Source organism: Amblyraja radiata, chromosome 9 (genome assembly GCF_010909765.2).
Source record: "Amblyraja radiata isolate CabotCenter1 chromosome 9, sAmbRad1.1.pri, whole genome shotgun sequence".
Lineage (NCBI taxonomy): Eukaryota > Metazoa > Chordata > Chondrichthyes > Rajiformes > Rajidae > Amblyraja > Amblyraja radiata.
Genome location: NC_045964.1, coordinates 27,276,762 through 27,291,879, shown reverse-complemented (window position 1 = coordinate 27,291,879; position 15,118 = coordinate 27,276,762). Strand labels below are relative to the sequence as shown.

Sequence of the window (15,118 nt, the reverse complement as noted above, 5' to 3'; positions counted from 1 at the left end):
AGCCTAACCCTCCCTATTCTCTCCTATTCTGCAAGAAAAAACTACATTGAAGACTCAAACTCGCGATCGAGTAACTGCCGGGATCGAGGCGCAAACTCGCGACCTTGCGGATATAAGCCGAGCACTGTACCACTGAGCCAGCCGTTAAAATCTACGCTAAAAATCTTCCATTCCGAAAGCCGAAAAATTCTGAATTATGAAAAGTGTCTGGTCCCAAGGCTTTCGGATAAAAGGTTGTGCACCTGTACTTTAATAAAAACATGCACTAGATGAAGTTCAAATTCACCTACAAAAATGCAAATTATTTCTGTAGCTAACATTGAGATGGGATGACTTGAGCCACACACTATTCATTGGTGATTGGGTTTCATTGCTACCACTTTCACTGACTATCTTTAAATGTAGGCTGCAGTTATAGAATCTTGCAGGACAAAAGTAGGCCATTTGATCTGTGATTTCATTTATTGATTTTGCTGGATGTGAGTGTTGAGCAAATAACAATGAACCATCTTTTTATTGTCTTTTATTCTGCCATTTTTTCATGCAACAAGGAAGTGGACCCAACCCAAAACGTCCATGCGGGCCAGATGTTATAACTGAGCTAATTCCAATTGCCAATGTTTTGCCCGTTCCTATTCAAGTACCTGTACCTATCTAATTGTTTTTTGGTTAAGTTGCTCCCACAATGTTGTTATTTCAGAGGTTCCCCTATTTCAACCATGTGATAACAAGGCAGGATTCCCAAGTTGTTTTTGGGTGGACTGTCCAATTTCCCATGTATTTGTTTTAATGTAGTTGCTTTCATGGAACTTAATGGACCGTTTTAAAGAAGAATTAGGAATTTATTATACAGTTGCAGCCTGGAGACCCACAGGCCAGTGCAACTGTGACAGTTTTGACTTCCTGCCCTGAGGAACACTAGAGAGTTTGTTTTTTATTTCAATTCAGTAGATTCTCCCTCAACATTAGCAAGACTAATTGTTATTTTATTTAATTCCATCAGCTTTCTAGTCCAGTTCCATGTCTTGTTCTCCCCCTATTTTCATAATCTTTTTCAAGCAAGCCCATACCTAAAGTATATAATAATGTTATTTTAATAATTTATAGTTGCTCTAGATTCTGTATTATTTCTTTGATTTTTAATTTATTCTTTTCTGCTTTAGTTATTTTTTCCTTTAAAAAACGTTAACGTTTCTTATTATATACCCATCTACCAGTGAACTATAAGACGCTGTGAAAATGGGCTTAACTAAAAGCCAAATGCAAAGTATTGTTGGTGCTTAAAACCTGAAATAAAATAGAATATTTAGAATATGTGGAGAGAGAAACAGTTGATGATTTGGTTAAGTTCTTATCAAGGACCTGAATTGCTATCTCATTTTCCCTCTCCATGGATGTTGCCTGACCTGAATATTTCCAGTATTTTCTTTTTTATTTCAGATAACACTTTGCTTTTTGAGTACTATATATATTCAGGCAGATAAATATGGTAAGGTAACCAGAGTTAATGTATCGGGGTGAAGATCTTTTTTATCAGAACTAGTACCTTTCTAAGATGCAATGCCAGGTGAGGAGTGTGGCAGGGAGAACACAGATCTGATGTGTTGGTGAGACTAAATGTCGAGAGGAAGTGAATTTAGCATTGCGAATAAATATAAAGACATTAATGGAGAACAAAAGTTGATCAGGAAGAGTTGTAAGCAGGAAAAAAATAATAATATCTGAAATTGCAGGAAGAAGGAAAAATTAACAATGCGGGAAGTGCAAGGCACTAAGACCATAGCTGTTGATTACCTGAAACAGTTGAGTCTGAAAGGTTTAAGAAAGAACTGCAGATGCTGGAAAAATCAAAGTTAGAAAGGTTTAAGAAATTTCTGCAAATGCTGCAGAAACCCAGCGGGTGAGGCAGCATCTATGGAGCAAAGGAATAGGTGACGTTTTGGGTCGAGACCCTTCTTCAGTCTGATGTGGGGGTGGGGGGGGCGGGAAGAAGAAAGAAAGAGGCGGAGACAGTAGGCTGGGGGAGAGCTGGGAAGGAGGGAGAAAGCAAGGACTACCTGAAATTGGAGAAGTCAATGTTCATACCGCTGGGATGTAAACTCCCCAAACGAAATATGAGGTGCTGCTCCTCCAATTTGCGGTGGGACTCACTTTGGCCATGGGAGGAGGCCCAGGACAAAAAGGTCGAATTCGGAATGGGAGGGAGAGTTGAAGTGCTAAGCCACCGGGAGATCAGGTTGGTTAATGCGAACTGAGCAGAGGTGTTGGGTGAAGCGATCGCCAAGCCTGCACTTGGTCTCACTGATGTAGAGAAGTTGACACCTAGAACAGCGGATGCAATAGGTGAGGTTGGAGGAGGTGCAGGTGAACCTCTGCCTCATCTGGAAAGACTGCTTGGGTCCTTGGATGGAGGGGGGGGGGGGGGGGTAAAGCGACAAGTGTAGCATTTCCTGCGGTTGCAAAGGAAAGTACCGGACTGATGTGAGAGTGGGAAGGGACAAATTGACCAGGGAGTTACGGAGGGAGCAGTCTCTGCGGAAAGCCGAAAGGGGAGGAGATGGGAAGATATGGCCAGTGGTGGGAATATCGGAGGATTATCTGTTGTATGTGACGGCTGGTAGGGTGGAAGGTGAGGACAAGGGGGACTCTGTCCTTGTTACGAGTGGGGGGGGGGATGGGGAGTGCGAGCGGAGCTACGGGCTATAGAGGAGACCCTGGTGAGAGCCTCATCTATAGTCGAAGAGGGGAACCTCTGTTCCCTAAAGAATGAGGACATCTCCGATGCCCTGGTTTGGAACACCTCATCCTGGGTGCAGATGTGGCGTAGATGGAGGAATTGGGAGTAGGGGATAGTCCTTACAGGAAGCAGGGTGGGAAGAAGTCTGAAAGGTAATAACATACCAATTTTGAAAATGAAGTGTCCCTCTAGTTTAAGTTGGTCTTTGTTGTAGTAGTGTGTGTGATACAGGAACAACGGTCAAAATAGGTTGGGTGGAGATTGAGAATTAAAGTCTGGCAATTGGAAGAGTTAAGCTTATCCTTGCCTATTGAGCAGAGGCATTCTGTGAATTGGTCAGTCGGTTCAGTTCTTCCAATGTAGAATAGATTACTTTGAGACCATCAACTGCCAGGTGTCAAATTAGACGATGTATAATTAAATTACTGAAAGATTGTTTTAACCTCTGGATGGCAGGCAGGGAGGAGTAAAAGGATCAAGTGGCGTCTCCTGATATGGCATATTATGATGCTATGAGAGGGTAGGGGATATCGAGGAGGTGAACTGGGGTGTCCTGGCAGGAATTATCTTTTTGGAATGCCTTTGGGGTTATGATGGAAGATGTATCTGGCATTATGTTGGAGATGTTGGAAATTACGGAGGATGATCAGTTTAACATGGAGGCTGATGCTGCGAAGAGAAGGATTGGTAGAAGTGGACAGGAAGAGGAATGTAATGGCTCGGGTAGTAGAACAGATGTGGTTGAGGACCTTATGTACAATGGTGGAAAGCACCCGCAGCAAAGTAAAGCTTCAAGCTTTTTATTCATTAATTTTTACTGTCCCCTCCAATTTCATTGCCCCTTTTGTTATTGTGTGCGCTATCTTATTACAGACTTTTTTTTTGCTTTCTCTGCTATTTTTTCCCTTTGTTGTTTTTGTGCCTAAAAACATTTTCGCTTTAACTTTCTCTATTTCGTAAAGGTCACTGACCTGAATAATAAACTTGCAGGTGGATAATGCCTGGCTTGCTAAACATTTCAAGTGTTCTGATCCATTTCTAATTTGTTAAACATCTTTGTTGACCATCAATTCAATCTTATTCTAAGACTGGTAAACTACTTACCAAATTTTGCATTTTTTAATTAATGGAGTGGAAACAATATGGGAGGGACTTTGCTACAGAAAAAGAAATTTGATGTTTAAATTCCTAGCTATTGCCTCAAGTAGTAATTGAGAATTCTCATATTTCAGTGTGATTAAGAAAAGATAAAGTGAATTGACGTATGTGAATCCATATCAGGGAAAGTTAAAGTTTTTTATGTACTGGAGATAGTACATAAGTAACGGAGCGCATATTGGAAGATTCTAACCAGAGCATATTGTCAGTATCATATAGTGAACAATTACAACTTTTTGTCTGTTTCTGACATGCATTATTTTAGTCTTACATAAGTGCTGCAGCTATGGAGAGGTAAATAAGTGTAAATCTCAAAACACTAAAATAGAGAAAATACAATCAAGTTTATTTTTTAATTTGAAGTCAATTTAGTGAACTAATTTTTCCCCCACTTGTTTAGGTCAAAAGATAACAAAATGGATGCTAGTAATCTTGCTGTAGTGTTTGCACCCAATCTGTTCCATTCTGGAGATGGAAGTGAAAAAGTAACCTCATTGGCAGAGAAACGGCTTCACCTTCAAGCTGCAACAGTGCACACGCTAATTGACAATTTTGATGGTATTGGTATGTAGTTTAAAAAAAAATATTTTCCTTCTACTTTTCTCCCCATGTATTCAATCAATGCATTTTTGACGACTGAGAATGGTGCTGCTGCTTTTCTGAAAGTAGTTAAAGACAGGCACTTAATAATTGCTGGCCTCTTGGAACTCCATGTTATAGTGTTTTATTCAGACAAAGTCCATTTATAACCATCAAACGTAACTTTTATAAAATCCATTTTGGTCAATAGAGTCACGTCATTTAAAATTGCTTGAATGTTGAAAGGTTAATGCTGTTCTGTAAATCCATGTAATGCTTGGCTTATTGAAAGTGATCTGATTATACTTGAGTCAATTTTTGTATGTTCAGCAACGTGAAAATAACATACACTGCAGATTTAGCTGGCTGCTGATTTAAATCATCATTACCTGACTTCAAAACTCTTTTGGATTTCTAGACTTTTAAGAGTCAATGAGATCTGCCTGTCCTGTTTTTAATATCCCTGCTGTATAGAATAACAATATTTTTCTCCCAAATGGATTGAATTGTTGAAAACTACACTTCATCAGCGTTGTTTTTGAACAAGATACGATTAACAAAAGTACTAATTTTCTGATGAACTTGGCATGATACTAGTCCAACTAATGGAGCTTTGCATTGTTTGTTTATTTTAAAGAAGATTAAAACAAATTGGTTTTTACTTGAAAAACTAACCAGTTTGATGTTGGTAATCTTTTCCATGTAGATCATATACTATAATAAAATCAAATTGGCTTTCAGTTTCCCATTTAAGCCAATTTTTAAAACTTTTATAAACATTTTCCAGCCTCGTGGTTCTGGATCAAGAGGCCAATTGTTTCTAAGCACGCTAAAAAATAAATTTTGGAACTGTTTCAATATTTTAGAAAATCTGGCTGAGCTGCTGACAGTATTTAACCAGCAGTTTACATTAGTGTTCACTGTTTCCATAGAGAATAAAAATGCAGTATGCAATTTTTTAACCTACTGTATAGATAGATAGATAGATCCTTTATTGTCATTCAGACCTTTCGGTCTTTATGCTGTAACTTTATCGAGATCTCTATGAATCCTGCTGGCACCTATTCTCTGATTTTTAAATAGGTTCCAGAATGAGAAATCTGACTGCTTTATCAAGTGATTCACAAAATGCCGAATAATAGTTTTTAATTAATAAAGAGTTTGAGATATTATTATTTCTTCGCCAGATCAGCAGATACATAGCACCAGCTAAGAGCTGTTAAAACATGTGGAATTGTTGGTGTGCATTGATGTCAGTTGTTAATTGTCCATATGTCTTGCCAGTGGATTTGAAGAATTCACAAAATTTCTCCCTGTTGAATTTCCATCATTTGCTTTCTTCTGGAATATGTATGCGATGAAAGTTTATTTAAATATCTTTAACCAATGTCTTTTTAACAATTAAGAAACAGCAAGTACTAAGATAAACAATCTGAGTGTGGATGAATTCAATGCCAAATTAAGCATAGAAAAAATAATGGAAGGGAAGATTTAGGACTTTAAAAAAAACACATTTTTAAATCTAAAGAAATACACACAAGTCTGAGTCTTTGCATATATTGTTCACTTTTGGGGCTATAGAGATTGATGTGCTGTAATCAGGTGTTACCAAATTTGAATGGCATTTGCAACATAAATAGCAAACTTGACTAAACTTTAAAGACTTTTGGCTACAGAGGAAACACTATGGGAATTATTGGATCATTGAGCGTGAAATTACATTTTCATGAAACTAACTGCAATGTGGCACAATTCCGAAGGCAACTTGAGTCAGTCGAATTCCTGGCTAACTCGTGCATAGATCATCATTCACATGCTTGTTTTCCTCAGCAATGTCTGACCCATTTTCGTAACCAAAAAAAACAAGATTACTTAAAGAAATGAGCAAGTATTGACAAACAAACTAGTTTACGATCATTTGGGAGCTGACGGGAACTAAAATACTAATAACAGATATCAAATTAATGAATCAGTTGTTTCTTTACTTTGATTTGCTGCCATTTTTAAAATCGTAAGAATACTTCTAGGTTAAGGACAGCCATAGAATCTGATTAGCGTTAATATTCAATGGAGGAATGTGCAATAGGCACTTCCATTTAACACCATTGCCTTCCATAGAAGTTGAATCGTATCTGTTCTGCTTGTGTTCTGTTGTTATTGATGTTCTTCTCACTTCTTTTGTAGTTAAAACATGTTGTCATTGCCGGGACGTTTGTCTACTAATTAATTAACCTGTATTATTTTGCAAATGGTTTTTGTTATCTAGATAAGTCGTATTTAATATGTGCTTGAAAATGTGCTCTTTGAGTCTACTTCATGGAGCGGATGTAGTGGTGAGGGTTGGAACTCAGTTTTACCTGTGAGAGCTACAAAAGATGCAGCATGGGAATAGCATGATCACAGGAAGCCATGCAGATAAACCATGATCAGTCTGATGAAGGGTCATGACCCAAAATGTCGCCTGTCCATTCCCTTCTAACCAGGTTGTTCACAACTCATTTGAGTGTTCAAATCTGTTTATTATCTGTGTAACCTCCAACTCTCAGAACAGTGTGTTCTTTCAGTTCTGTCTTGATTCTCTCCTTTCATTCCGTTAACTGATATTTTTGGGTTGTATCTAGCACCTTTATCTGCCTTTCATTACATTTTTTTAAAACTCCTCTTTGACTGACCATTTAGTCACCCGACTAACTGCTCCTTATCTCCAGTGTTATTTGTTTGATTTTCTGTAATGCACCCTGCAGCCTTTATCAGATAAATAATGCTGAAAAGTGACATTAAAATTTGTATAACCAGCTCATCAATGATTTATCTCAAAACTATTCATAAAATGAAGTTGTTTACAAGTACACTGATACTTTTTCTATAAATGGAGCAGCTCATCTGCAAGCACCATCTTGCAAAGTCTCTGCTGGGCTAATTGGGGCTTCATCTCGCACTTGGTTATCTTTTATGTTCTAATGTGGGCAAATTATGTTAACTTGTGTATCTCTTTTAAAATTGGCTAATTTGATTCTCATTGTCAGTAATAACAATTCCTTTTTTTAAGGTTGCTTTCCAGAGTTTATCTTGGAAAAAGTTCCAGCAATGCTTGGTGATATAGCATTCACCACTCCATTAGAAAACTTGGAAGATGGAGATGGTTCAAGAGTGGCAGAGTGCAAAAGACATAGGCGACGGAGTGTTGGAGGTTAATAAAATTCAATTTCAATTATGTCCTTTTTCTGTCTAAATCTTTTTATATTTAGTAAGATTGTAATTGGACTGTTCAGCTTGTGTCGACTTCGCTGTAAATTGTGACTGAATAATATTTCATGTTCATCCTTCATTTGATTTGACATATCTTATTTGCTGCAAGTGAAGTTGATCATTCAATCATGTTAAAACAAAGGAATTCCTTGCGTTTTCTGCTACGGTTTTCTTTGCACGTAAAAATGACAGTTTTTTGTTTAAAAAAAAATAGTTCAAACATCTTTTCGGTCAATTAATTATAAATCGTGTTGGGTTTTTTTAAAATTCTTCAGGTTCCTGACAATTATTTTCAATCTTCCTTAAGAAACCATAATGATTAGTGAACTATTATTGACATATTTAATTTTGTTTAAAAACAACACGCTCCTCCAAATGTTCTATCATAGCACTGAAAATGCACTGAACAAATACTCCAAAGTGCTAAATAGAAAGTTAAGCAAGATGTTTCTAGATTATTTTCACAATTTAATAATTACTATGAAATCATACGCCAACCTATTTGCTTTGCACTTTTGATTTTCAATCTTTCACCTTTAACTCTGAATCATATGTGTCTTTGCCAACCTTAATTTGTCTTTCTGCCCAATGAAAATCCAATAGAGATGAAAGGTGATTTAGGAAAAGGATCCTGCTGTGCATTTTACTACTTGGACATTTGCAGTGTCAGACCTGGCTCTGAGGCATAGCTGGGATGGGAAAGGTCAGACATCGAGATAGGAGATCTTTAGGTAGCAGGACACAGGAATTTCTGTGGCAGTAAACAAAACTTCAGGGTGGTGTGTTGCCTCCCCGTTGCCCGGGTCCAGATGTCTCCAAGCAGTTGCAGAAGATTAAAAAGCAGGACCCTGAGGGTAATAATCACCAGATTGCTCCTGGTGCCATGTGTCAGTGAGGGTAGGAATAGGCAGATAAGACAGATGAACGGGTGGCTCAGGAGTTGGTGCAGGGGGCTGGGATTCTATTTTTAGACCATTGGAATATTATCTTGGGTAGAGGTGACCTGTATAAGAGGGACAGGTTCCACCCTAACTGTAGGGGGACCAATATCCTGCATGGAGGTTTGCTGGTGCTACTCAGTTTAAATTAGAGCCGGGGGAGGGATCATAGTGGTAGGCCAGAAATTGGAATTAGCAATGACAAAGAAGTTAGGACCAGCAAGTCCCAAAGGAAGGATAGGCCGGAGGAGGTGAAGGAATATGGTGATGCTGATGGGCTGAAGTGTGTTTATTTCAATGCCAGTAGTATTGTGTAGAAAGCAAATGGACTTCGAACCTGGATCAGTGCTTGGGACTATGGTGTTGTGGCCGTTGTGGAAATGTTGCGAGAGGAACAAACCTGGCAGCTCAATGTTCCGGGGTTTGGATGTTTCAGATGTGATCGAGAGGGAGGCAAAAGAGGTGGAGGAGTTGCACTACAAATCAGGGAGATTCTCACAACAGCACTCAGACAGGACATACTGGAGGGTTCGTACACTGAGGCGATATGGGTAGAGATTAGAAATAAGAAAGCTGCAAGCTTCCAATGGGAATGTACAATAGCTCCCCCTAATAGCAAATGGGAGATAGAGGAACAGATATGTAGACAGATTACCTTGTTGATTTGGTATCTTTTGATAGTCTTAGTGGACGACTTTAACCCCAATATTGACTGGGACGTGCTTGGTGCCAAAGCTTAGACAGCAAAAAACAATGTATCTAAGTGATACATTCTCATGGTTACACTATCTTCGAACAATATTTCGATGGTTCAACCCGAGAAGGGAACAAAGTGAACGTTGTGGGAAATGAGACTGTCGACCTGTATGTCACCGCTGTGACTGTCTCCTTGATCAGTAGCGCAACGCTCCATCTCTTTTGCCTGCTACTCGATCATGTGAAACATCTAAAGCCCAGACCAATGAGCTGCCAGTCATGTTCCTCCCTCAACCACCATTGCATAATGGCTACTTTTTAGCATCAATCCAGGCTCCAAGTTTGTGTTTTTCTTTCTTAATACTCCTTGCATTGAAACAAACGCTTCAGCTTATCAGCATCACTATATTCCTTCACCTAATAGAGATCCCACCAACTGGATTTAGAAAAGAAAACGTTTTTTTTTTCATTCTAAATTATGGAGATGAGCTTTTAACTATATTAAAAAGTACATCTTCAAAATTACAATTACCGGATCAGGATTTGGTGCAGGGGACAGACATCATCCAGGCCATCTACAGAAAAGCTCCAGAAAAGAGAATATCGAGCAATATTTGCTACATTCATCAATATAGTATAATAAAGAAACATATTGATCCCATATACCAACCCGCATTCAAACCCCATATACAGAGCATCGATTGATACTCCCCTAAACTATGTTTGCAGCCATCAAATAATAATAATATCATTGGAGTCAATATTTGAACCAAGATTTCCCAAAACAAGTGACTTGCTCTGTTCCCTCAATAGTTCGCTCTTCTGGCAAATATATCTTTTCCAGGATTGTATAAATTAGATACATTTTGAATAAAAAGGATATCTTGTTAAAATGTTTACAAGAAATTTCGGAATCCTGGATTAAAGTTCAGAAATACAATTTAGCATATATATATTCTGAGAATTTCACAATTTTTAATATTCCTCTCATTTCAAAATACTTTGTTTTTAAAGATACTGGATATGATTTAGATTTAAGGATATGTAAAAGCTATTTTATTGACCAATTAATTGTTTCAATATGAAAAAAGGCGGTGCAATATGGTACGAGATCAGTAAAAAAAGCAGTTGTGGATTTGATTGTATTTTTCTCTTGTGTCTTTCAGATATTGTTAGTGGAGCACTGAGTAAATTTAAATCAAATAGAACACCTTCTGCTACTCGCCCCGATTCATCTGGTAGGTAGAACAAGAAATTGTGACCTACTTGTGGGGAAAAAAAACCCAAAGCAAGTATACCAAAAGAGTTATTTGTGAATACAGGTCAAGCGAACTATTAGAGATTAGTGTTTTGTCATTTCTAACGCATCAATATCATTAATGTTACAGAAGTCTCTCGAAGTCTAAACCTTAATGTGTGTTCTATTTCCTCACTCTAAACCAGTTCCACTGAAATGGATAATAATCAAACTTAACATTTAAAATAGTTGCTGGATGTACTTCCAATGACTCCCATGTTGTGGTATATAATTGGAGGTAAAATATAACTCAATGGCATTTTAACAATGTAACAACAATACAAAAGTACTTTTCTGTTCAAGAATCCTGTTTTGTTTTTTTCCAATGCAAGAGTCAAGACGACAACCCATTATCTTTGGGTTGCTCAGCCTTGCCAGCATTGCCCATGTAGTGAATAAACTGAACTTGTGGAGGAATCAAAGATTTCTTTGTGACTGGGGTAACAACTGCCTCTACTGCTTTCCCCTTCCATTCCAACTTCAAATGTGTACAAATAAACAAAATGCACATCAGGCTAGCATCTTGGAGTGAAATGGACAAATAGATTTTGTTCCTATTACTCCTCCACACTGTTAGATAGGATAGATCCAAAAAGTAATTAAATCCAAATTATGAGCAGTATTTAATCAAACACCAGCAAATGTCAAATAGTTGTCCACTAGTTGTAAAAGTAGGTTTACATTTTGAAGATTGATTTGCTTCAGTTAATTTTTTCATCTTTTCAAGACACCAAAATCTAAACCTAGAGGCACAGTGAGCTGTGACAATAGTAATAGATATAAAGGCAATTAAAAAACAAAGAACAATTTGTTGGAGGAACTCAGCAGTAGGACTGAGAGTGTAACGTGGAGATGGCTAGTTTAAAAGGATGCGGAAAAGGTGAGACAGGAGCTGACAGAAGATAGTAGAACCAGTTGAGGAACGGGCTGATGGGTGGAGTAAGGTGGTAAATGAAGACAACAAAGGGCTACATATTCTGGTATCTGATGTGAAACCAGATAATCTGGAGATAGACAATAGGTGCAGGAGTAGGCCATTCGTCCCTTCGAGCCAGCACTGCCATTCACCAGCCTCCACCGTCATGGCTGATCATCCACAATCAGTACCCCGTTCCTGCCTTCTTGCCATATCTCCTGACACCACTATCGTTAAGAGCTCTGTATAACTCTCTCTTGAAAGCATCCAGAGAATTGGCCTCCACTGCCTTCTGAGGCAGAGAATTCCACAGATTCACAACTCTCTGAGTGAAAAAGGTTTTCCTCATCTCAGTTCTAAATGGCCTACCCCTTATTCCTAAACTGTGGCCCCTGGTTCTGGATTCCCCTAACATTGGAAACATGTTTCCTGCCTCTAGCGTGACCAATCCCTTAATAATGTTATATGTTTCAATAAGATTCCCTCTCATTCTTCTAAATTCCAGAGTATACAAGCCCATCCCCTCAATTTGATCAACAATGACAGTCCCGCCATCCTGGGGATTAACTTTGTGAACCTACGCTGCACTTCCTCAATAGCAAGAATGTCCTTCCTCAAATTTGATCAAAACTGCACACAATACTCCAGGTATGGTCTCATTAGGGCCCTGTACAACTGCAGAAGGACCTCTTTGCTCCTATACTCCTCCTCTTGTTATGAAGGCCAACATGCCATAAGCTTTCTTCACTGCCTACTGTACTTGCATGCTTACTTTCATTGACTGAAGAACAAGGACCCCCAGATCTCGTTGTACTTCCCCCTTTCCCAAATTGACATCATTCAGATAATAATCTGCCTTTCTGTTTTTGCCACCAAAGTGGATAACCTCACATTTATCCACATTAAACTGCATCTGCCCACTCACCCAACCTGTCCAAGTCACCCTGCATCCTCATAGCATCCTCCTCACAGTTCACACTGCCACCCAGCTTTGTGTCATCTGCAAATTTGCTAATGATACTTTTAATCCCTTCGTCTAAATCATTAATGTATATTGTAAATAGCTACGGTCCCAGCACCGAGCCTTGCGGTACCCCACTAGTCACTGCCTGTCTGAAAGGGACCAGTTAATCCATACTCTTTGTTTCCTGTCTGCCAACCAATTTTCTATCCATGTCAGTATCCTACCCCCAATACAGGTGCACAACCTTTTATCCGAAAGCCTTGGGACCAGACACTTTTCGTAATTCAGAATTTGTCGGTCTTCGGAATGGAAATTTTTTAGCGTAGATTTTAAAGGCTGGCTCAGTGGTAGAGTGCTCGGCTCATATCCGCAATGTCGCGAGTTTGCGCCTTGATCCCGGCAGTAAACTCGGTCGCGAGTTTGAGACTTCAATGTAGTTTTTTCTTGCAGAATAAATGTTTGTATGAAATGCAGTGTAGGAGAGGTGTACTGACTGTGTGGGCAGAACTTTGGAAGTGATTGCCCACCAGTCTAAAAAGCCGCTGTGTCTCCCTGTCCCTGGGATAGCAGGGGGCGATCAAACAGCACAATACCCCCCTCCCCCTCCAACTCCAGAGGAATCCGCTCCCCGATGGGCCGCTACGGCGACAAGTGGCAGTTCGCCCACAACCCGAGCTGCGCCACCCAAAGAACAAGACGTACCTTGCACACCATCATCTGGAGTTGGAGCGGGGCTGGGCTGGATTTGCCCTTGCCCCCTCCCTCTGCAACTGCAAACAACCCCACTCTCCTGCAAGGGCGGTACAGTTCCCGGAGGATGGCAGGTGGCCGGAGACGTCAGGACCAACAGGAACCCGCTCCCCGATGGGCCCCTACGACGCCCCGAGCTGCGCCCCGTCATCGCAACCCAGGTTCCTCTGTAGTTTGAGCGGGGCTGGGCTGCTGTTGGCTGTGGGTCTCTGGGATCTCCGTGCTTGCAGTGGGCCTGGGGGTCGGTGTCCCGATGAGGGGGCGCAGCTCGGGGAACGGCTTCTGGTGGTCCTGACGTCTCCGGCCAGTTTGCAGTTTTCCTCTGGAGTTGGAACGGGGCTGCGCTGCTGCTGGCTGTGGGTCTCTGGGATCTCTGTGCTTGCAGTGGGCCTGGGGGTCGGTGTCCCGTTGGTCCTGACGTCTCCGGTGACTGGCACGGTCCTGCTGCAATCGCTGACGTGAAGACAGTGCAAAGCCCCCGCGCCGGTGCAATGGGCGGGGAGCTGGAGAGGGGAGGGAAGGGGTCACAACACATGGCCGGGAAGCAGAGGGGTGTAGGTGGGGTGAAACTGAAGGGAGCGAAAATCTGCTGCTGCCTGCCCCGCTGAGTTAAAAAGTTCCCACGCAAGACTCACGATACACTGTATTGTGAGTCTACCGTGGGAACTTTTCAACTCAGCGGGCAGGCAGCAGCATATTGTCAATTATTAACCCTCCCGCGCAATATACCCTCACCTTCTCTTTTATGAATGGGGATTTAGTTCCCCTTTCTTCGAGGACCGACCGGAGGTTCCGCTGTCACATCTGCGGGCCGCCCTCGGTGAACGTTTTCAAGGACCTTTCTTCAAGGACCGAAAAAATGGCCGCTATTCGGAGGTTTTCGTTATTTGGATCTTCGGATAAAAGGTTGTGCACCTGTACCATGTGCTCAAATTTTGCCCACTCATCTCCTATGTGGGGCCTTATCTACATCCACTGGCTCTCCCTTATCCCGTTTTCCTAGTTACATCCTCAAAAAATTCCAGAAGATTAGTCAAGCATGATTTCCCCTTGGTAAACCCGTGCTGACTCGGACCGATCCTGTTACTGCTATCCAAATGTGCACTATTTCATCTTTTATAGTTGACTCCAGCAGCTTCCCCACCACCAATGTCACGCTAACTGGTCTATAATTTCCTGTTTTCTCTCTCCCGCCTTTCTTAAAAAGTGGGATAACGTTAACTACCCTCCAATTCATATCCTGAATCTATAGAACATTGGAAAATGATCACCAATTCGTGCACGATTTCTAGAGCCACTTCTTTAAGTAACCTGGAATGCAGACCATGAGGCCCTGGGGATTTATCAGCCTTCAATCTCATCAGTCTATCCAACACCATTTCCTGCCTAATGTGAATTTCCTTCAATTCCTCTGTCACCCTAGATCCTCTGGCTACTAGTACATCGGGGAGATTGTTTGTGCCTTCCTTAGTGAAGACAGATCCAAAGTACCTGTTCAACTCGTCTGCCATTTCCTTGTTCCCCATAATAAATTCACCTGTTTCAGTCTTCAAGGGTCCAACTTTGGTCGTAACTAATTTTTTCCTCTTCACATTCCTAAAGAAGCTTTTTACTATCCCCCTTTATATTCTTGGCTAGCTTCGTACCTCATCTTTCCCCCCCGTATTGCCTTTTTAGTTATTTTCTGTTGCTCTTTAAAAGTTTCCCAATCGTCTGACTTCCCGCTCATCTTTGCTATGTTATATTTATTTTATTTTTAAACTGTCCGTGACTTCCCTTGTCAGCCACAGTCACCCCTTACTCCCCTTGGAATCCTTCTTCCTCTTTGGAATGA

General features: G+C 40.5%; 1 protein-coding gene across 4 annotated transcripts in view; it reads left to right on the top strand.

Annotated features, from left to right (window-relative positions):
- Window positions 1-15,118, top strand: part of arhgap11a (Rho GTPase activating protein 11A) — a 43,878-nt gene that overhangs the window by 10,473 nt on the left and 18,287 nt on the right. For all 4 annotated transcript variants that reach the window (XM_033026941.1, XM_033026940.1, XM_033026942.1 and 1 more), the window contains exons 5-7: window positions 4,296-4,459; window positions 7,524-7,664; window positions 10,524-10,595. In XM_033026941.1, coding sequence (XP_032882832.1) covers window positions 4,296-4,459; window positions 7,524-7,664; window positions 10,524-10,595 — 377 coding nt within the window. The remainder of the gene's footprint in view (window positions 1-4,295; window positions 4,460-7,523; window positions 7,665-10,523; window positions 10,596-15,118) is intronic.